The sequence below is a fragment of the Larus michahellis genome, chromosome 6 (assembly GCF_964199755.1).
Source record: "Larus michahellis chromosome 6, bLarMic1.1, whole genome shotgun sequence".
NCBI classification, from domain to species: Eukaryota; Metazoa; Chordata; class Aves; order Charadriiformes; family Laridae; genus Larus; species Larus michahellis.
Window position 1 is genome coordinate 57,088,906 of NC_133901.1, and position 24,451 is coordinate 57,113,356.

Below are 24,451 nucleotides of genomic sequence, written 5' to 3' on the forward strand. Positions count from 1 at the left end.
TCATTTTCATGCTGTTTCTTAACTTGATGACTGCCTGGAAACTTTACTGTGCAATACAGTTCAGAACATCTCAACTCCATTATCTGCTCTTTGGTCTAATATTTAAAAATACAAAAACTCATGAAGGTGAAATGAGGCTGATCAGTTACTCACAGTCTCTCCAGGGATCTCAGTCCAAAGAAAGAGCCATTCTTCAACCATAAGATCTTGTTGTTACTCAGAATCCTACAAGAAGTCAGGAAAGAATGTGGTTAATAGAACATGATAATTACACTGATTTTAAACATGTAATTATAGTAAATGACTGACTCTGTAAAATACTAATCACAAAATTCTCTGCTTCATTTGCATTTTCCCATCATAGCAGTAAATAAAGATTACCATTTCCTGAAGTGTGTAGTTTCTTCTTTATTAAATAAAGCACATCCAAGAAATATGTCAACAAATGAATTTTGGCTTCAACTTGAAAATTGTAACGCTGATAAATCCCTACACTTCACTAGTAAGTTATAAACTACCGCTGGCAAAGGTACTTGTTGGGCTTCCCAGTCAGCAAAAGGGCTGATGAAAGGCTGACATGTTAAAAACTGTTCCAGTAGATTAGAGAGCAATACGGTGCCTTTGCAGTGGCTGCTATAGCAGGGATGTACAAAGAATGATACCATCAGTGGCTGACAGATACAGAGAAAGTACCTAATTTCCTACAGGAGAGACAAACAAAACCCTACCCCTTTGCCGCAAAAACAAACTAGTGCAAAAACGTTTTCCTGTTGCAACCTCTGCATGGTAGAAATTCAGTAATTAAGCTATGCCTGGGCCATCCAAGTACCACCACCATCAAGTACACATGCAAACTGGCCCTGCACGCAAACTATTGAAAAAGTTGCCTATTCCTCTTTATGTTAAACTACTGTTGTCACAAGCGGCTCTCTTTGGTTTAGTGATTTTTCCTCGCTATGTTTTCCCAGGTATGTCAGCAGCAGTACAATGTGAACATACACTCATTCTGAAGATGTTACCGCCTAAAAACCTCACAATACACAAAAGAAATGCAATTTGGTTTAGAACATCAAGAAATTGGTTTTTTTAAACAGATCTAATGATTATGCAATGCACAGAAGAGACTTTTTGCTCTGAAAAAATCTAATTCAAACTGCTTGAGAAATGAGTCTTTTAATGTAGCATTTACCATAATTTATACTTCTCTAGTGTACAAAATTCCATTTCAAAATAAGAGACACGGCTTGCAATAAAGATAGAAACAAAACAAAACAGAAAAGAAATTTTATGCTCCTAACTAGTAAACTTGAGACTGTGAATCAACTTTTTACTTTTGTGAAGTCTGCTACGCGAGACTATCTTAACTTGTCTTGCTTTTAGCGTTTCCCATTGTATATGAACAGTAAGTGCTTTGCCCCAGCATACACCTATTACACAAAGTCTCAAGTCTAGGTGTAAAGACAACACGTAACACTGACAAGCAGTGAAACAGAAAAAAATTACTGATGTAGGGAAGTTAGTAAGTAATGTTAGTAAGATTTGGAGATTTTTATTTCTAAATTTCTAAAATTCATCAATACGCATGTGTAAAGACATTTTTGATGCGATTTGATGGCTCACTGTGAGAGAACAGGGAGAACAGAGTGGTTCAGAGCTGACGTGTGTGTTAACACACTATGTTGTTACTGAATAACGCTTGTGCAGCAACATTACTCCTCACCCAGCACCAGTCAGTATAACCTGCAACTGGCAATTTGGGATCGATCGTGAACACTTACACCCAGGCATCGGAAAGCACACAGAAGCCCGTGTTTACCACAAAAATTAAATATGCGCCAACATACGCACAGTCTATTGCCAGCAACCAGGCAACTCCACATCTCACAAGATCTCCCTTCTGCTTCTCAGATTAAAAATCTTACGTATGACATTAAATATTTCTCTAATCTACCAACTCTTCACTACCATCTTAGCAATACATTTCAGCAGCGACATGGTGAAAGACCGCAAGCTGGTTCAATTTGTCTTATTTGTCAGATTTTCTGAATGTTTTAGGTGCCCATATGGTGACTGAATTGGAAAATGGTTTTAAAATTCTAGGTATCTAAACTACAGAATGTTAATACATGAAACGTTCTATTATTTTGTTCTGTTCTTTTATTCACCTTCTCTTCTGAGACTGCACAGAACTTGCGTCGGTCGAGAGAAAATGAAGTCCCAAAATTAAAATTGGCTGGGCTTGAAAAGACTAACATCATAAATTCCACTTCATAGTGGGTCATTTGGTTATATGCTCTGTTACAGAGAGACCATCTTTGAGGTCCATTACAATGACATTAGATATAAATATTATATTTGGACTGTTCTGCATAGTCTGATTTTCAAAGATACATGCGCTTCAGAACTCGCATCTGGCTTAGATACAAGTATTTCTGTCTTTGAAAAATTTTCATGGTGCCAATTTGTTTTTCCAGCCTTCTATTCATTCTGCCTAGAAAAAAGAGGGCAGTCTGAACTTCGCTGGCAACTCCATGAAAAGGCAGCACAAGTCATCAGCACAAAGGCCTCCAAATCTCTGCCTCTGGGTCTCCTTCTGCTTGGCCCTAAGCGGGTAGACTGAGACCAGTATCATTAATCCACATAAAACCAATTCCTAGAAGTTAAAGAGAACTATCTTACTAGTAATAAATCACAAGATTAAGGAGAACATTTAGTTCATAAATGGAACGCTCGGTAAACACAGCTCATGTTCCGCAACACCGCTATCTCCTTTAGTCGTTCGCTGTTATTTTCTGAAAGATAAACTAAGTCTTGAAAAATATAACAGCATCACAAAATTAAAAAAAATAAAAGTCATAGAACTTAACTATGTAAATTTGAGTTTCTAAATGAAACCTTTCAAATCTTTATACCAGACTTTCACAGAGACTTTCACACAGAGATCAGGTTTCAAAAATTAAGTTTCCTTCAGGGCCTTCTCTTCTCTACAATGCCAACTAAAATTCAGGTTTTATAAACAAAGTAAAATGGATATTATAGTTAAAAGCCGATCCTTTTTTCTGTTCAGAATCACAGCTTTAGAGAATCCTAGCATTCCAATAAGGTCTGTGGGTAAAAAAAAAACACCTTCTCTTAACAATTAATACAAGTTATCTGCATTTCACTGAGCTGGTTGGTACACTACGTGGGAAGAATCCACCTGTTTTTAATTAGCTTTACTGATGTCCAAGAACTTGCAACGGGCTATTATCAAGAAGGATTTGGTTTGCACTGAAGACATTCTGTGAATACAATGAACAACTTCACCAGCAAACTTAAATCGCATTATTTTTCATACAGTAATGGATCACTTGTTAAACTTTCGGGGCAACTCATAACATTCTTCCCTTCTGAGAACATTTGCTGTGGGAATAAGGCTGGAAAGGAGAAAAGTTTTGGTTATGATGTTCAATATACTAACTCAGAAATGATGCTTAACTACAGATGATGAAAAATCTTTTCAAGGAATCAATGCCTGGTCAAATTGTGGCTCTTACTCTTGATGCTGAAATTACACAGAATAATTTTGGATATTACTTCTTCAGAAAAGTGACAGAATGGAAATGAAATGTATGAAGTATGGCTGAAATAATTAGGTATCTCTTTTCCCTTGAACACGGTCACCTGCTTACAGGGAGATGTTTGTAAATAAAGACCTGCAGAAATTTTGCAGGAAAACGGAGACATGAATAGCACCTTTTTCTTGTACCTACAGATGCAAAGTTTTGGTGGATAAATACATGGGAAAAGGTGCTATTCATGTATTTGGATAGCTTATAACATAATTATAACTATCAGATGTAACAGAAACTGAGTCACTTGTTTTAATAAAAGATTAAATACAGTTTGGATTTTTAAAACAAATCACCACCATGCACCCACTATGATTAAGTATTTCTCACATTTTATTTATTCACAGCATTTTCACTTGTCTTTTTTTTTTTCTGATGTGCTAGTGAATCACAGCGATAAATATTGCTACAGGTTGCAAATAGGCAGCTGGTTTAAATAATTATCAGTTTCTAGCCATGTGCTAAGAATCTCACATTTTCAATATTTTATTCCGAGGAGAGAAACACCAAGAAAATGAGCACACTTGATTACAGTGAAACTATTTTCCAAACCCAAAATACACTTAAAGTTTTACTTTTCTTAAAAAAAAATAAAATAATCCTGAAGAAACCTTCTGAGAAGGTGTTTATTTTAAAGTCCAGTTTGCAAACGGTCTTTGCATTATATATAATGATCCAAACCGCAAATAACTGAAAGTTAAACTGGTGGCACTTTCAGCCCTAGCCCTCACAGGATACATCTAACCAAGATAGTGCTGGGGAGCAATCCATTAGCCAGCACCACTCCGCTGATCAGACACACTATGAACTATTTGCTCACTTCATGGACCCTTTCAAATCTTGTATCTCCGCTGCTCCTTCTCCCAGACACTTTGGGGGACAGTTTACCCCAGGGGGCACATTCAGAAGACATGAACTCTACACTAGGTTTGTCCTTTCCCAGCCCTGTGAAGCCCTCCAGCACTATTCACAGAATCACAGAATGGTTCGGGTTGGAAGGGACCTTAAAGATCATCTAGTTCCAACCCCCCTGCCGTGGGCAGGGACACCTCCTGCGTCACTATTACCGCAGGCTCTGAAGGGATATCCTTCAAACAACCCCTCGACCTACAGTGACACCTTAAAGCATGTAATCCATATGCGTAGTTTCATGATGCAAATGTACTTCTCTGGTGGGCTGCAAACTATTTAATTCATCCTCCACTGGAAAAAACCAACTAACCTCTCATTTACACAGGGACCAAAATCATGCCAAGGAGCATACTAACAACCGAGAAGCATGGGTGGTCAACAAGCCATTGCTTCCACTCTCTTCTGGACCTCTTTCTTTAGCAGTATAGACATACCTAAAAGGATGAATTGTTCTAATGGGTTACAAGCCACGTCTCTGATTTTCTTTCTGGTTCTCCCATTTGAATTAAACAAGCCACAAATCACAGTTTGCTTAAGTTGATGCTATGATTTTTGTTTTTGTGAAACCATTAAAAGTGCAAGAGGACATAAACCTGTGCAAGAAAGTCTCACTCAAGTATAAAACGTGCCCAGTATAAGAGATTCTACTGTAGTATTTTAAAAAGTATCAAGTAAAAAGCTCTCAACCATAATGCAAACAAACTTCAACTTCCTACAACTCCTCAAGGAGACAGAAAGAATCTTTTTACCATGCCTGCAAAGTCAATGGACTTGGGTTCACTTGACATTAGAGAGGAAACAAATTCCACAGCTGAGGCTTCTTCAGTGAGACATCTCAGATAACCAAATCCAAGATAGACAAGACATTCAGATGAAGATGCTATTCCCAAATGCAGACTGAACATAGAAGGAAGCGTGACCCATTACTGAAAATATGTATTTCCTCTGATAATGCTCACAGAGGAAAATAAACAAAAACCACAAGCACAAAAACCCCACCCAAAATTCATGAAAAAACATTAAAATATCAACTTCCACCTGATTTTCTGCTGGGCAGCCCAGGAACTGGTTCAGACCAGCTGGGCCCAGTCCTTTATCTAGCTGATAGATAAGATGAGCAACCAGTGTCTAGAAAATTAATACCTCTGAAGTCCTTTGTTTAAGGCCCATTCACTGAGCCCAGCTGAAGGTACGCTGAAGTAAGTACTACAGGAGACACCAACTAGGAGACCAACCATACCTGCCCCGGCTGTGCACTTCTTATTAATTCCTGTTTGCTTTTCCACTTTTCATGTAAAAAGGTGTGTTAGAGGGATATTCAAGATAATTTGACAAAAGATAGAAAGCTCAGTCCATTAAGAATGTACATCTGGGACCTCTGTGTTGGGGTTGTGAAAAAATTGTGTTTCAAGTTCTGCAGTTTCTCTTACATACTAATGTCAGTTCAAGCAGAGAGGAATACATTTTTATTCTAAAATAAAAGATAAGTACTAATAGTAGTTAATCATTTTACATGGAAGCCTGATAACAGTTGACGTTTAGCAGTTTAAGCTGTTTGTTCTCTTTACACATGGTATGTGGTTAGATACAAAAGGAGTGTGAGCGGACATCCTATGAAATACTTGGACACAGTGGTGGGAAAAAGTGTATTTAATTTCTTTACAGTATCAGAATAAGACTAGAATCATTTATATTGGAATGCTACAGAATAAAACAAAAAAGCCTATTTTTAAGGTTTCGAAATCCTTCTTGGTAAACCAGAATATTGTTTATTCCCACGACATCCATAATTCATTGAGAGTTGCACCATAAAAACAAATTAAGAAGGAGTTTACACCACAAAAATGGCAGGAATAGAAAGGAAAAAAGAATGCCTGCTTTTTGTGCCACATATGTAGAGACATATGGAGCTATCATAAAATACAGGTAGTAATTGCACTTTTTTTCCCCTCCAAACTGAAGACCACAGCTGAGCACAACCTAGGGCTTCAACAGATAATATAAGAACTATACAGATAAACTGGGAGGGAAGTTATAGAACTGATTCAACAAGCGAAGAGAGAAAAATGACTGAAAACAGTATTGACAGCTCACTAGATGAATGGGGTGTGTATCAGACACCTACATAGTTTGATAACCAAACAGAAAGGAGGAAAAACTTGTAAAAACATGAGAGGTATTTATCAATTCATTATATATCACTATTTGTGTAGAGTAATTCATAGTGCCTGCTACTTTGTCCGACTTTGAGAACATCAAAACTTAAAAAAGATGAGTTATCAAAATACTAAAGACACATATAATGGTCCAAGTGACACCTCTCTTCCCTAAGGGGATTGTGGCCCATTGTACTGGCTTTTCAAACTAAACAAACGTGTTGCCGACATTCTTAAAAGGAATCATACAAAAATCCTCTAGAAAGTAATAAAACCTAGTCACTTAGCCCTTCCAGTTCCAGCTGGTTTTGTCATTATCTTTAGTATATACCAGCTTTTGTTAAATTCATTCACTTGCAGCATAACCAATCCCAAGCATTAATGAAAACAGAAAAATACTCAAAAATGATCTTCTATTGTAGGTAGCGTGTTACATCTGGTGACAAACCCCAAACAGCTATAGCCAAAAGCAGCAATAACAGTGTACTAATTATCCTTCTAATTAGAACAGTACCAGCAGAACAGATATTCCCAGATCTTGACACTATCTGATGATAGCAAAAGAAGCAATGAAACTATAAGCACCAAGAAATTTCCTTGTAGGTAATTATTTATTTAAATTAAAGTCCTTCCATAAGTGCAAAGAAATGCTAATGCATTGAATGGAACATAGGAGAGACTGTAGCTGACCACTCATGTTATAGAAACACAATACCGCTTTTGTGGAAAAGCACTGTTCAATAGCCTCACTTTCAGTAATTCAAAATACAAGGCAAAACTCTTATTTTTGTTGCTCTGGTGTTCATACTGGTAGCTTTTCATCAATAGGTCTCTTGGGTGATACAAGAGACTGCTAGGTCACATTCAAAATAATAAAGCCAGACAGTTCTTGCATAAATCACCACACCAACCAATTTAATTAACTAAAATCATATTCAAGAGCATTTTCGTGTAAGCATCATCACAACTCAACCAGTAAAACAAAATATTATCATCACTAGCAGGACACACAACTCATCCTCTCCCTAATACTGGTTCAGCAGTATTAATGTATTAACAAAAGGCAGCAACAAGGTCACTCTCAAGTAGGAATCTTAATGTGATTTCTTAACAGTGGGGGAGTTAAAGAGTTCCCAGCTTTTGAAACAAGCCCCCTCCACTGGAGAGTGATATTCATTAACTGAAAAGGACAAGAAGCAGCAGGAATCAAAGAATTACTGTTAGGACTGCAAGTACTTCAGAAAAGAAGTAATTATCTGCTACAGCGCTTAGACACACACAAGCCTGTGGGATCAGATGGGATCCACCCAAGGGTACTGAGGGAGCTGGTGGAAGTGCTAGCTGAGTCACTCTCCATTACTTACCAGCAGTCGTGGCTAACTGGGGAAGTCCCAGTTGACTGGAGATTAGCAAATGTGATGCCCATCTACAAGAAGGGCTGCAAGGAGGATCTGGGGAACTACAGGCCTGTCAGTCTGACCTCGGTGCCAGGGAAGGTCATGGAGCAGATCATCTTGAGTGCCATCACGCAGCACATACAGGACAACCAGGTGATCAGACCCAGTCAGCATGGGTTTATGAAAGGCAGGTCCTGCTTGGCTAACCTGACCTTCTACGACAAGATGACCCACTTAGTGGACAAGGGAAAGGCTGTGGATGTTGTCTCCTAGACTTTAGTAAAGCCTTTGACACCATTTCCCACAGCATGCTCCCGGAGAAACTGGCTGCTCATGGCTTGGATGGGCATACGCTTCGCTGGGTTAAAAACTGGCTGGAAGGCCAAAGAGTGGTGGTGAATGGAGTTAAATCCAGTTGGCGGCTGGTCACGTGTGGTGCTCCCCAGGGCTCAGTGTTGGGGACAGGCCTCTTTAATATCTTTATGAGTGATCTGGACGAGAGGACTACGTGCAGCCTCAGTAAGTTTGCAGATGACACCAAGTCGGGCAGGAGTGCTGATCTGCTTGAGGGTAGGAAGGCTCTACAGAGGGACCTGGACAGCCTGGATTGATGGGCCGAGGCCAATGGTATGTGGTTCAACAAGGCCAAGTGCCGGGTCCTGCACTTCGGTCATAACAACCCCGTGCAGCACTACAGGCTTGGGGAAGGGTGGCTGGAAAGTTGCCTGGCAGAAAAGGATCTGGAGGTATTGGATGACAGCTGGCTGAATATGAGCCAGCACTGTGCCCAGGTGGCCAAAAAGGCCAACCGCATCCTGGCCTGTACCAGAAATACTGTGTCTAGCAGGACTAGGGAAATGATCATACTGGGCCCTGTACTGGGCACTGGTGAGGCCACACATCAAATACTGTATTCAGTTTTGTGCCCCTCACTGCAAGAAAGACACTGAGATTCTGGAGCAAGTCCAGAGAAGGGCAACGAAGCTGGTGAGTGGTCTAGAGAATAAGTCTTATGAGGGGCAGCTGAGGGAACTGGGGTTGTTTAGCATGGAGATAAGGAGGCTGAGGAGAGACCTTATCACTCTTTACAACTGCCTGAAAGGAGGCTGGAGCAAGGTGGGGTCGGTCTCTGCTCCCAACTAACAAGCGATAGAACAAGAGGAAATGGCCTTGAGTTGCATCAGGGGAGGTTTAGATTGGATATTAGAAAAAATTTCTTCACTGAAAGGATTGCCAAGCACTGCAACATGCTCCACAGGGAAGTGGTTGTGTCATCCCTGGAGGTATTTAAAAGACACGTAGCTGCAGTGCTGAGGGGCATGGTTTAGTGGTGGACTTGGCAGTGCTAGGTTAACAGATGGACTTGATGACCTTAAACACCTTTTCCAACCTAAACGATTCTATGAAATGTGGTTCTATGTGTTATTACTTCTGTCAAGCACCAACAAATTTCTGAACTAGATGATCCTCTTAAGTAAAACATATTTTTTCCACATGAACTTTAAGACGTAAAGGTTGTATCTATAGATCAGTGAAGACTCAAAGTACCATAGAGCATTCTATGCTCAAAGTTTAATCAATTGTATTGAATAAAGTCAACACCTGGAAAACTTATGTCATTAGTGGATGATTGTAGAAAAAAGGTTTGATAATATAAACAGTACACAGAATAAAATTATGCAGTGCTATTTCCTGAAATCACAGAATATTGAAGTGCTGAGGATATAAAAATGTGATGAATCTTTACTATTTTACTACAACATGTACATGGATTTATAACATCACAAAACTGCCTAGATAAATCTTGCTTTTAGAGTGCAGATAGCTTTTTCAAATGTAATTAAAAAACCTAACACCTGATCTTTTGATAAGACAGCATTTTCATTACATCTTTTGAAAAAGACATAATTTTATCTAAGTGAACTTTTGGGCTATGCCGGTATACCTACCATGTGCATGGTCTTTAGTTGAGAGATAGTTATGTGTGCTTAACTGTCTGTGATGGTTCCTACTGAGTCTAGCAGAATTATTTACGTGAATTAAATTTATCATGTGCATTAGTTTTTGAAGATCAAAGATGCTATTGTCAACATTTTCTTTGGAGAAAGGGAGGAATTGTTCAAAGCTCTCTCTACAACGAGAAGGAAATCCTTACATCTGAACTTTCAATAAAACACCATTTCTAAAAGCATACGTAGGCAACTGGTGACAGCATGGGTCTGCATGCCTTATTGTTCCTGGTTTTGCCTTTGACTCACTGCCCAGCCTTCGTTCAATTAACATATATTTAAAATGAATTTTTAGTGGGAAAAATGAGACTGATACAGAATATAAAAAAATAACAAGTTTTTCTTCACTGAGTAAGCTGGTGTAATATGCAAATGGTTTAATGAAGAGATTGTTTATAGGAGAATTAGCTTTTTATTTGCTTGTCATTCAAGTCAGTACATATTATGAGGAAATGACACTCTTATATTTGTTTCTCATTCAAACTTTTATACAATTCACCGATAGCTGTGGTGCAAAAACACCAGGAGGAGCAGAGCAGCTGAGTGAACAACACACAAGAACAATGTGCGGATTTGAACATTTCAGCGTGCTCGGCACCGATTAGACAGAGAAGAGCTGAAAAGCATCTTTTTCCTGTAGGATAGGAATTTTTACACTCATTTCAGTGGGACTAAGGAGTTCATATAGGTTCTCCATTTCAAAATGGTTACTGCAACTAATTTGCCATGGTGATTCATGGCAAGGTCTTTCTCCCTTCCTTTCTCCTGGGCTTACACTCTGCTGCTCAGCCAAATAATCATCAGCATCCCAATCTGCTGTGCAGCTCTCACAGGTGGGCCAAACCTGTTGTTTCCATTACCTACAATACATTCAGGTGGCTTTATTCTACAAATAAATTCTGAATCCTTGTTTAAGTTCAAGAAATTGAGTAAGATTAATTAAATTTTAATAATTTATTTGGACAAAGTTTTTAAAGAAATAATTCACCTTTCCTAACTTGAATTTTACTACGATTTTCTTTCTTCTACGTCATTTTGGAAAAGGATTAACAATTCCTGAGTCACCATTCCTTGTTTATTACACTTTTTATATAACCTTTTATTTCCTTCATAAGACCTTTTCAGCATTACTCTTATTCAGCCCACTGCTCTTCTTTTAAACCCTGAAATATCTGTTCTGCTTTTCTCAGTTTTGCTAAGTTTGGATGTATTGTTAAAACAGCATTGTAAAGTTTCCATATTATTTTGGAAAAACATGCTCAGAATTGTCTTCAGAATACTCAAGTGTCTCAGTTACTACAACAGATAAGCAGTAACAATTGCTGAATATAAATCCAGAAAAACAGTGAAAATTTTTCACTGTAGTAATTTATTTTGATTTCCCTCCAAATTGGTTTGGTTTTATAATGGTTATATCTTAACTCATAGGTTCTGCTGGGACTATAACTGTGTTTCGCAAAAGAGCATGCTGCAGTAGTATTTTTTTAAATGATGATATACATCATCTGATAATTCAATAAAATACAAAACTCATTCTGGATCCTTTGGGTAATATATCTGAAAACTGAAAGCCTGAAAAAAAGACTGGTCTGACAACATAAAGTAATTCCCAGCTGAATTTGAAGAGAAACTCTTTTCTTATAAGGAGGCATTTTAAAGACCTAGGTTATTAAATCTAAATTGTTTGCTCTATTTTGCCTCAACCAGTAGGACTGTACGTCAGAATGCCCTCTTAGTCCTCCATTTGGTTTCAAAAACTGAGAGGAACAGAGATTTAACTTCTAATAGTGAGCGACAAAATTTTTCTGAAGTAATTCAGACAATTATTGATACATGCTCTGGCAGAATGAGACCCCGAAATTTGAAACAGTTGGTGATTATTCATATTTAGTTCAGAGAGCAAGTGACCCCGACATAACGCATATCAGTTTACAATTCTTTTGGTGGTGCCGCAAGGCTTGAAAATGGTTTTAAAAACTGAGACTCGGGATGGTGTCCAGTTGAGGTAGAAAATGCGGGGCCACAGCTAATTTATAGTCTCCAAATCACCTAGATGGTAAGGGACCTCCAGAGGTCATCCAGTCCCACCTCCTGCCCAAAGCAGATCCAGTTAGATCAGAGCACAGCTCAGAGTGGTGAAATGGTGACACTTTTTTTGTAATGGAGACATTGGCCACTGTGGATTATTCTGGCCTTAAACACTATGTATAAAGTAGTCTACAAGAGATTGAACAATCCCTAAAAAAAAATCAAATTTAGAAGTTAAATCCAGACAGCACAGAAGTACTCTGCTCTATACCTACTGCAGAGACCAGACGTTTATGGCAAAAACCAGGATTATGACAACAAGTATCAGACTGAGGAACCCGAAACATGAGGATGCAAACCTTAAGCTGTACCTGAATCTCCTTCTGCTGTACCCAACAATTATGACAAGTAGAAAACCCAGTTTACTTAGTTAAAAGTACTAAATTTGAGGCTAAGCAACATTCATGTGTCTTACCTCTCAAAGAGATTTTGCACTGGTGAAGGGCAACATGGTTACCTTAAGAAAATGGGCTAAAAGGTAAGATTCTCATAAGACATTTCGGAAGGCAGTTCTCACCCCATGTAATGAATGTAACACAGGAGCAATCATCTCCAAATGCATCTGCCTCTCATCTTCCAAGCTAAAATGGTCAACGACAGTCTCACTTGTGATTTGTCTTTTTTTAATCTTATCCTCAAATGCTATATATCAGCTCAGGTACTTAAAATTATCTTCCCAAGGATGCGTTCAATATTTGATGTTCTTTCCATTTTAGTTATATCTGCAATCTTTGAAATAAAGCTTTCAGCACAACTGTTCAAAACACTAGTATAAATAATACAAAGAAACGTAACATTTGATCCAACTTCCATCACAGAATTAACTTTTTCCTACCTTGCTTTGTCTTTGTTTCTTCCACATTAGTCAGTGTTCAGCCCATTCAACCACCTTTTGTTTGATGCTTGACTGCGAATAATCAGTTTTACCTCGCATCTTGCATTTCTGCCAAATGGCTCCTAAAACATTTAGCTGTACAATAACTGTAGCTGACTGCATTGCTTTTACAATAACAAACTCTGGCAGCAATATCCCCAAGGAATTCCAAAGCCTTTGTAAGGAATCATGTCCTGAAGCTATCACTGCTATGTTAAATGAAGCTCGGTTATTCCTAATGGTTTCCCAAATCATTTCTTTTAGTGGTTTTTAAAGTTTTCCTAAAATAATGATGACAGAATAATTTATTCATTTTTCAGAAGTGCCTTCAGATCCTTGAATAAATAATAAGAGTGATAACACCTTTCACAAATGCCTGAAATGACATGAAAGGAGCTTAAGTGAGACCAGTTGCACGCACTTATTTTTCAAAAATGGAGACTGTCTACAGGAAGAACATAAGAAATAAAAGGCACAAAAGGAAAAAAGCAGGGCTGAGGAAGAAAGCATAGCTGTGAGTACTAATGAAGAAAAAAACCTAAAGCGAAGTAAGATAAAGATTGTCTCTTCTGGTACACGTACAATTAATCACCTATTTATTAAACTGGTTCACAAGCGATACACAACTTTTTTACTTTAGGAAAGCAGTGTGACCCATTTGAAGTAGAATAACAAAAAAAGGAGCAGATCCTAAAATAATTCTAAAATAAATAGCTCAGACATTCATTCTTTGGGCAAGCCACGGTTAGAGTAATGGACAGTTGGGTGTACCAATGTGGAAGATGCATCATCCATCAAAGACAAAGAAGGTACGAGAAAGTACAGAGCACAACAGACAGTTCTAGTAACAGCCAAAATCAGCATGGGTACCCATCCATTTCTTTTCCATTAAAATGCCATTTTCTCATTTATAAATGTATTATACACAACACGTGTAGTGGTTATTTCTTTACTGATCACCCGCACAAGTGACACTTATCAGATCATCATTTTTTGCTTCCTGTGTTAGCATACAAGATGGCTAACATATAGTATTTAAGGCAACAAGTTGCTAGCACAAATACTTAGGCCCATTATTGGATTTAAATTGAAACCTTGTAATATTTCTTAAAGGCTGCCAAGTGCTGGCCAGATGATAGAAAAACCAAAAAACTTTATTCTGTATTAGAAAGAAAAGTCTGTAACATACGCTGTCTGGATTATCAAATAACCTGAATATTTCAATGCTGTTTCTATCAGTTTTCCCCTCACACTATGGTATTGCAATGACTAAAGAGAGAGTAAAAATGATATTTTTCCTTCAGATTTCATTTAAATATCCATATTTAAACATCCATATTTAATATCCATATTTAAACATCCAAATACTTTGGTATTCCTTGCTAGTTAGGCCACTTTCTCTAAAATTTGTTTACTTACTTCCATCAGACTCCAAGTTCTTGTAGAATATCAGAAAAGCACTTACAGAGATTGAGAGATTTGATGCCACAAATTAGCTTCAATAAGTGCCACAGAATAGTTAAAAAGATATCAAAAGTCCTCCTCTACAAAGCTTTCTGAACAATGTGTGTTAAAGATTAGGTAAAAGCAGGAGTTTCATTTCCAAAAATAAACTCTTTCAAAGTTGTAACACAAGACCAAATACACACTTCAGAAATGGCTACTCATTGTAATCTTTGTATCAGGCATTTTTTTGGCCAAGTAAAAACGTTCTCATTCCAAGTCCTTGGCAGAACTCAAGCAATCACAAACTAATTTGCTCCTGAGCAAAACCGGTTATATTCAGTATAGAACAGGGAAAAAAATTAATAAGAATAGCTCAATGTCTTAATTATATATGATTCTGGTCTAAGCAATTTGAATATTTATGTAGCATAATAGAAGATTACCTTAAAGCATTTCATGGCAAGATAATCACACACCCCCATAAGAACAATTTACCTCAAACCAAGCTTAATGCCTCCACATCAGGTGTCTACCTGCAGCAATACTATCTACTGTGTCACGATCTGATTCCTGTTCCATCCATTTCCAAAAACGTTTCTATACATATAAAATACATCTTATTTCAAAATGAAAACTCTGGAAAGGAATTAGTTTTTGAGGAATTCAGCACTTTTTAAAATCTCCATCTCTGAGAAGCCTGGTCGCCAACTTTCTTTAAAACAAAGTTTCCAGATATCGTGGATGAAAAAGAACAAACAAAAAAAAAACATCCCCCCAAAAAAGCTGCCCCAAGTGTAGCATGTAGGTACACTAGAGGAATCCTTAGAAAAAAAGTCTTTTTTTCCCCAAAAACATGACTCATGACTTCTGAGTACATGAATTGGACAGGAATGCTTCCTTCCCCTGGCTTCAAACTCCAACACTATAAGCACTTACTGTAACAGACCCTGGAATACCCAAAACATAATAATTCCCCTGAAACAGCAGGGAGCTGCGTACTTCCCTGCCGCAGGAGGGCACAGACTCTGTGCTACGCTCCATTCCTTTCCTCTGGAGCCCACAGCAAACCTTCGGGATTGCCAACTCCTTTGTGAAGGGAAGGCAGTCTGGGCTCCCGGAGCGGGCGAGCAGCAGTGGCAGGACTTGGCGCAGCCCCCACAAGTATAGGATTGGAAACGGATCGGGGAGCTGCTGCTGACTGAGTCCACTTCAACGGGACATTCACGCTCACCCAGAGCTTTCTCCAGGTAGCAAAAGTCAGAAGGGGAGTAAGAATTTGGGAATCTCATCAAGCAGCTTCATTTTGACTGCCCGTGGCTCCCTGAGGGCTCTTCTCACAGCGAAATACTCAGATTATTAGCTCTGAAGCACTTAACTAAAAGCTATACAGTTGCTGCTGAATAATCCGATACTCAATACAGGCATGGCTTTAAATTCCTATACTAAATAAATATAAATTAGGTTTCCTAGATGCTATTTTTACAGTTTGTTCTCCAAAGACTCTATTTGTAAGTGTACTTCATTTAGGAGTTACACATGCTGGAGAGGTACAATTCAGAAATGTTCCTTTATCAGACTCATCACTCCTAGGGAGGGGATGTTTCACCTTTCGGGCACTGTTGTGTAGATATTCAGACGTTATCTTGGGATTCAGCAGAGCCAAGATAAATGGAGTTTTAAATTGCTTTTGATGTTTCTTACATCTACAGTAATGAATGACATAACAGCTATCTATTGTGACACATGTGCAGCTGAAGACCATTATCATGCTGTGTGTACCGGAAATTTTTTTTATGGGTTAAAGTGGTAAACTAAACTGGCGTCCTATAACCAGGACCAAAAGGGAGCTGTAGAAGAGCAAAAGGCTGTATCTTCTTGCATCCTTTTTTATGACTCCAATATGCATACCAGCGGATATATAAACATATCATTCCTTACTCCAAAAGGTATTTTCCTTGGCCAACAGAATTTTCTTAGCCTTCTTTAAGGGTAGAGATTTTTGGATACTTAAAATGACAAACTGTCTTATGAACGACGCTGAATGTCAAAGGTTATTTTTCGTTGCAAAGCCTTCTCTCACTGGTTTTAGCAGAATGGAGCTAAGACTGTTTTTATTTTGCAATAATGTATCTGGGTAAGAACACAGGACAGAAATAAACACAGGATTTCAAGCTCTCTCCAATTCCAGTGCAAAATAACATAGTTATCGAGAACAGTTAGATCACAAGCAAAGGAATAATGGAAACAAATATATTTTAACTTTCGCACAGGCTTTATGATGAAAGACAAAATTCAGAATGGTGCAGCAGAAGCAAAAAATGAGGTGATCTTCATTTGGACCCTACCACTGGAAGCTGTATTGTGCTTTGTTTTATAAAGCACATCTGAGTATTTTTACCCTTAAAATTACTCATTTATTTAAGTATTATTATTTCACAGACAGTGAATCAAAGTACCAGAAAGGGAATTATTCGTGCAGTTTTGGGCTTGTGGCTGAGTTGGCAAAAAAATCAAATTTCCGGTGTTTCAGGCAACAACTGTGAGCAAGAGACTCTCCTTCCCACTTCACTGATTTCAACCTGAGCGTTGGGCTGAATGAGAATTACATAGCTGAGAATTACCACGAGAGCAAAAATTGTGAGCAAGAATTATCTGAGATGCATGAGTCAGCTTGGGGAAGCTTAAGGCAACTCCAGCTGCACTTGTTTAGGCAAAGCTAATTTCACCCCTAAGACTGAGCTTCTTATTAAATCACTACATACAAAAACCACCACACATACATATATTCATTTTACAGATTCCATTAAACCCGTTACGTTTCAGTAAAGCACTAGCTCATCTCTCTGGGAAGGCTTTCTTGGTGCTTTTCTTCTTAAGCGTGAAACAGCTGAAACATCAAGCTCAACTAAGACACCTCTCTGAGTAGAAGGGTGGTGAAAGCAGTGATTCCTTCTGAGGGCACCCACCGACCCGGCAATGGGTGGGGAAGCAGAGACAGAAAACCTCAAAGCGAAGACCAAGTTCATTTTCTCTGTCTACCATCATCTGACATGAAAATTAACTACCTACCTTTGTAGGAGATATGCTTACGGATTCCCTCAGGTGATACTCCTCAGAGAATAATATGCTGCAATAAAAACTGGTAGCACCATTTCAGCAAGCATCTGCAATCCTAAAGGGGGTAATGGTCACTTCCAGTTTCGTCAGCATTAAGCTACATACAGACTACACCAGTGACCTTAAAAACTGTTATACACAAGGTATCATGCCAGATCATCTCTCTGTTAATGCCAGAGAACAAGTGTTTTGCAGGCCTCTTTGGAAAACCAGTATCTTCTCTGTGTTGCCAAACCCTAAGGAATATTCAGTTGAGCTTTAAAGGGGCATTCACTAATTGTAACTGCTATGATACCAGTTACCTAGAGTTACTGGTATGATACCAGTACCTAAAGGGGCCATACAGGAAAGATGGGAAGGGACCCTTTATCAGGGAGTGTAATGATAGGACAAAGGGCAATGGCTTCAAACTGCAGCAGGGTAGATTTGGACTGGGTATCAGGAAGAAATTCTTTCCTGTGAGGGTGGTGAGGCACTAGAACAGGCTGCCCAGGGAAGCTGTCAATGCCCCATCCCTGAAAGTGTTCAAGGCCAGGCTGGATGGGGCTTTGAGCAGCCTGGTCTAGTGGGAGGTGTCCCTGCCCATAGCAGGGGGGTTGGAACTAGATGATCTTCAAGGTCCCTTCCAACCCAAACCATTCTATGATTTGATAGAAACTCAGGGATAGCTTGACACAATTTGAGCAGACAAGATTAAAAGGATGGGAATACACCACAGAGAGTACTGACTTTGCAAAGTCAAGCCATAAAGGCTGAAATCTCTTCACTTAGCAGATCTTGTGTACCAAAAGACCTAAAAACCAGTACAAGAAAATCTGAGTGCTGTTCTACACAGTTCATCATAAACTTAAAGGCAGGAGCCAACAACTCCTGCATGAGAAAGCATCTGCAGAACTCCATCAAGGTGTCAGATGTCTGCTGTATTCTCAGCTCCCTCTTCAGTGTAGGAGATAAATAAAAAAGATTGCTGGACTCGACAGCATCTTGACAGAGTGCTTTAAGTACTTGGGTTTGAAAGGAAGATTTTGACTGTCAAAATTTCTTTACAGATAATCTCTACACGTATTTGAAGGGCATGAACTTGGAAAATTTACAGCCATTCTCGTAGATTAAGATGACAACTGAACCCAACTAATGGTAAGTACTTTCATTTAATATGTGCCATAGCTCTCTACAGTGGTTGCATCTGGAATTGGCCCAGGAAGGGTTAAATCAGTTGTCACTTGGTGAAATTCTAACATTGACTTTTATGTAGATACTTGGCTACCAAAAGCAATGAAAAACTGTGGTGGCATTCATTGACCTTTCTTCCATACCTAATGCTGTCTGACAGAAAGGCTATTAACTCAGTCTGTCAATTATAAATTGCCACTCTGCTCTCACTCTGATCAACTAAATCATCTGTGATATTAAAAACAAAAACTCCCTCTATACCTACCTTGGCAATAAGTCTCATGAAAACATTCGCTGTTGGATAAGGTTTTGAGCTTGTACCGACCTTTCACAGCTGTGATAAATCACCGTTACCATGGCTCGTGTGACCACAAATTTATCTTAAATGTAGATGAAATTGCATTTGGAGTTATGGCTCGTACTCCAAAATAAGATGGTTACACTTGTAAACCTTTTAAAGACTATTTCTAAAGTTGATTTCAGAACTTTATGGACCTACTGCTAGCACTGGCACCTGAAATCAGATACCTTCACAACTATACCATCTGTTCAAGTGCAACTATCAAGAAGGAAGGGGGGGGTAATAATGATAAAATAGCAAAATTAATACATAACAACTTCATGAAATACCCCAGAGTTGAACTGAATAAGAGAGTCAAATACCAATCCCATTTGGAGAATGTCGATAAAATATAAAACCCATTCAGAATGCAGTTAACGCTACCTGACCAAGGAGTACACATATCTTCAAGATTTTATAGATTTCACCACAGACAATGATTCTGCCCATACCAGATTAGTGCTTTTCAAAATGCCAAAATTGGAGAGATTTCCTTTTTCTTCAATTTATCTCTGTATTTATAGGTTTATAAAGCTATTGACATTACTAAATAGCAAACAATACAAGTTATAACACGTCCTTGCATGTGACCATAAAGCAACAGTGGTAGGGATGCTCTGTACATTGTACTTTGCTATTTGCATTTTTAAGACTTATCTTCGGTATTATTTCTGCTTTTGTACCTTTACGGACTGAAAAGAATCATTTTAAAGGAGGTTTAAAAAAAACAAGAATGACTTCATACCTGAGCCCGCCACTTTCAATCGTGTTGAATTATATTGATTTAAGACTTGAGTCTGCCACTCCTACTCATTTTGAATATCACCTGCGCAAATCTCACTGAAATCTAGAAGGTCAGTTTATAAATTTCTTTTCACATCTCTAGGCAATTGGTCACCAAAATAAGCTCTTTGGATGGAGGCAGAATATTCTCAGAGAGTATCCATTTCACCAATGCAGAGTATCAACAGATGTGCCTTAGAAACCATCATCAGAATAAACTCTTGCCTCCTTTGGCTCAGCACCTGAGAAGTCTCTCTCCACCTACAGTAAAATGTGGGGGAGAGATCCTGGTCTACAGACAACAGCCAGAAGAGGGCAGGGGGAGAAGACTCAGGACAGAGGCAACTGAGGCAAATACTTAACTGGATCAGGTGAGATTATAAAAATAAATTCACTTTTTGTCACTTTCTCACACTTTTCAGATCTCAGTTTTCTCTTTGGAAATGCTGGAGAGAGAGACATTTCAATGAATTTCCCAGCAAGTTTCACTGTATTCACCATATTCAAATAAAGAACAGATTTAGTAACCTATCAAGAGGTACCCCACTTTAACTACTTGATCACCCTCCTTCTAAAGCATCCATGGTTGTAATTTCATCCAAATGATATACCAGAACTATAAAAAGCTCCTCGGCCTACAATCTGGATCATCTCACTCCCATCTGTAAATCATCAGCTAACCACTGACTAGTCAGCAGTTACACATTTTAGGTAGTAATTTATTACATAATTTTTTAAAAATATATACAAAATTATTGTGGGCTTTAAGAGGCATGCAAGAATAAGATTAACAGTTGTCTTATTTAGCTTGAGTATGACTTAAATGACATTGTCAGTATCAATAAGCTTACACAGTACGTGCGATATTATTTCAGTTATATTTCTTTAAGCTTGCAACAAGATTTTATAAGCTGTATTAGCCCAAGGCATGTAACATTCATAAGACGAGTACAATTCCTAGCTGCATACTTTATATTGCATAATTTTGTAGCTGCATAGTTTCAGAAAGACTCAGCAGCAAAAAATCAACTACAAACCACCACTAGCCTCAATCATTCCCAAATGAATTATCACTTAAAGGAGTGAAAATTCTGATATCTTACTTTCTAACATGCATCATAACTTTAAAAAAAAAAAAACACACTAAGTTTGCCTTCCAACTGGACTCGGTACTTTACAACATTCTCTGTGTTCCCCAGAGAAGGCTATCGAGCCCCTAATAGTTCCATAAGCTCAAAATAAAAGTGGAGCTCTTGGCCATACTGCTTTGGAATGTTAAGTCTGTAAACTAGACAAAGTATTTTATATGCTTAGGGGTGGGTTTGATTCTATAATAAAAGGAATTTAAATTCCTAAATCCTACGGTGTTATTATGAACCTTCACGACAGTTTTCTAAACTTCAACAATGTGCCTTTATCTTTAAATTCCTTCAGCTTTCCTACTATGTTTAAAGAGAAAGAATTTTCATAAGGCTGATTAAAATTTTCCTAAGCTATATAGTTTCATAAATATGTTTTCATGAAGAAAGAAGAGCTCTTGAACTCGAGATGGGCAGCTTTTGAATCTAGAAATTCAATTTCCTTAGAGAATATCTGAAAACCACATTACAGGAAGCTATGGTTCCTGATTTAAGGGAAGCGGAGGGAAGGAAAAAGTAAAATAACAAAATGTGCAGCCGCCCTGAACCTGCCAAAAAATCAAAATAAATATTACCCTGCATATATTGTCCTGAGCACAAGTTATATTAAAACAGCAGCTAACATGCACCAATAAATAAAAATAGGGTATGGACTTTGTTTAATATGTCAACACTTAGCAAATCATCAAAACAAAAACAGCAGCGTAGGCTAATTACTTTTATCGGCATTCACGAGGGTTTTCTTGCATTTTCCCACCATTTTAAAATACATTTCTGGTCGCCTATGGTAGTAAACAACACAAAAATATAGGAATTATCTTGCTGATTGATATATTTTACTGCACATTGACAAGTATTTCTGACCGTGTGAGGTACTGCACACTTCAAAGGAATGACAAAAAACCCAGTCTGTCCTCAATAAGCTTATTACTCCGTAACATCAATTAATGTATGCCTGCAGCCCTTTTTAACTACTACAGTAGAAACAGATTTTCTTAATGTACATTTTCTCTTCCAAATTTCCCTTTAAAGCATTAGATTACCTGCTTTGACAGTTTCTCCCCCTGCACTTAGAGTGTTAGTTGGGTTTACCAATTTTAAATTTATCTTTTGTATCAACTACATTTACTACTTCATTTAGGTATCTCTATTTCCAATCCAAGAACTTTATCTCAGGCTATTCAACCTTTTTTTTTTTTTTTTTTTAATACTGCAGTGGCAATGTTTTTCTAAAATAAAGCTGTTTTCATAAGCAAAATTTGTGCCACACTTAAATTTTACTTCCTTAACTTCACCTTCTCTCCAATTTCATTAAAAGCTTCCTTTTAAGTTTAGTGCTCATTATATCCTGTCAATGTACTTGTTCGCTCTTTATGCTGATGCATCCATGTTATTCACTCTTCGCTTACTGGGGATTATGTCTCTAATCACTCTCCAAAGTTCAGAGTATGGAGTTTTTCCAGTTTCTTCTGTGTCAAAAAAAGGTATGAAGGGCTGTAAGTAGACTTTATACAGTCCAAGTGGAAAAAAAAATTATCAGATGAGGGTTTTTGGTCAGAACTCCAAAATATTATGGCAGCACAGAAAAGGAAAAATTGAAGCTTTGTCTTTTCTAGATAAATGATTCAGTAAAATTATTTAAATGGAGACCTATAATCGTTTTTGAAAAGAGAAACACTGTCGTATTCCAAAATTTGTATATATATTTAAAAAAAAGTAGTAAAAAAATCAGGGTTTTTTTTAATTCAAAAGTGCCTAACAGGCAAATCGTGATTTTTCATTAGCACTCAGTAGATACAAGTGCAAAGTGTGGACCAAATCCTGCCAATCTTTATGCCTGCCAAGGATAACATATCTTTCCCAGTACACTACCAGATTTTGGCCCCTACTCCTTCTCTCCTGAGAAATCAAAAAAAAACTTTTACTTTTTCTGCGTTCAATGTATAAGCATCTAATAAAGGTATTAAAAATAATATATGACATATGACAATGACTCATGTGTGTTAAGAAACAGTCCTGCCACTAAAATATTTTAAAATACATATTTCATTCCATTTTCTTCTCTCCTAACATAGACAGTCAAAACGCATGTTCTTACAACTATGTCATAATAAAATTCAAGATCATTTTGATGTATCAGCATCCAAGAGGTTTCTTATTTCTTTATAATTAGGCTTGAAATTTTTCTGTGAAGGTTAATTCATTGGAACTGTTGGCTTTCTTCTGGGGAATCATTTTTTCTGGTCTCCGGACTTTCAAAATATTATTACTGTAATTAACGTGTATTTGAGGACTCTATATTCCTGCATTACCTTCAAAGTCTACTGGATACCTTTTACCAATCAACTTATTCATGGGATAAAATGACCGAGGCAATCTCAGAACATGTTGATCCAATATAGCAATCCAACAGCTATTGTATATAAATCCACACCCAAAAAATGTATTATTTTGTTCTTCAGTAAGAACTGCTGACGTGAACTGGCACTTAAAAATCCTTGATTATTTTAGCAGCTTTGCCTATGCTCCTACTTCTCAGATTATTTATGAAATCCAGCGCCTCTTCATGATACTTTATGAATAAACAATAATGATGACTTTTCATGCAGAAACAGTTGAATCACCATAAGCATATTTGTTCACATCCATCACATTCTTATCCTTAACTGACATTGAAGACCGCACCTGTTATTTTTAATACATAACTGACCATCTGAAGACATCACGGTCACTCCACTTACGCTTATTCTCTCATCAGAACCTCTGTCTCCAGATCAACACTTCAATGCAGAGAGCGGCCGCATGGAAGGAAGCTACTTTTTCCAGTTTGGGTTCAGATAGTCAGGGATGGTCTTCAAAGCTGATCAAGGAGGACCCAAAACCTTACTGAAATGGGACGTGATCCCACCCTCTTCAGAAGACGAGGACAACTTGCCAGTAAACTCATGAACTGGATAAGAACTTCCCAAAAGGCAAACCGGTGCACAAGTATTTTTCCCAAGTGTGTTACACAGATTCTAAGGTACAATTGCTAAGTACCCCTGCAGCTGGAAGTTTTACTTTTAGACTTACTTTCTTGGAGGTAGCAGGCCAGTATAAGATAAATTTCAACTAAAACCACTCCAGCAGAAAAGGAGAATAGAGGGGGCAAAAATAGAAATAGTTAAAAAATAAAAGAAAAAGTACTTTCCTACCATTTTCTGTGAATTAGAGTTCTTTTGAGAATAAAGAAATATATCAGCTCCCCCTTCCCAGCTAATGAAATTTCACAAGAAAAGCAGTTTGTAACAACTTGAAAATAAATGTATTTATTTAAAGATTATCCATTTAGAACATGCAACCCTAAAGGGAAAGGGCCTACTTCAACGCTGCCCTGCCCTGTTGACAGGCAGCAGTGACTTTTGAA

The 24,451-nt window shown here is 37.9% G+C and overlaps 1 protein-coding gene across 1 annotated transcript in view; it reads right to left on the reverse strand.

Moving 5' to 3' along the window:
- The window catches only part of ADGRA1 (adhesion G protein-coupled receptor A1), a 278,773-nt gene that overhangs the window by 233,052 nt on the left and 21,270 nt on the right, over positions 1-24,451 (reverse strand). Inside the window, exon 2 of the mRNA XM_074591674.1 lies at positions 154-225. Within this exon, the coding sequence (XP_074447775.1) occupies positions 154-225 (72 nt within the window). The remainder of the gene's footprint in view (positions 1-153; positions 226-24,451) is intronic.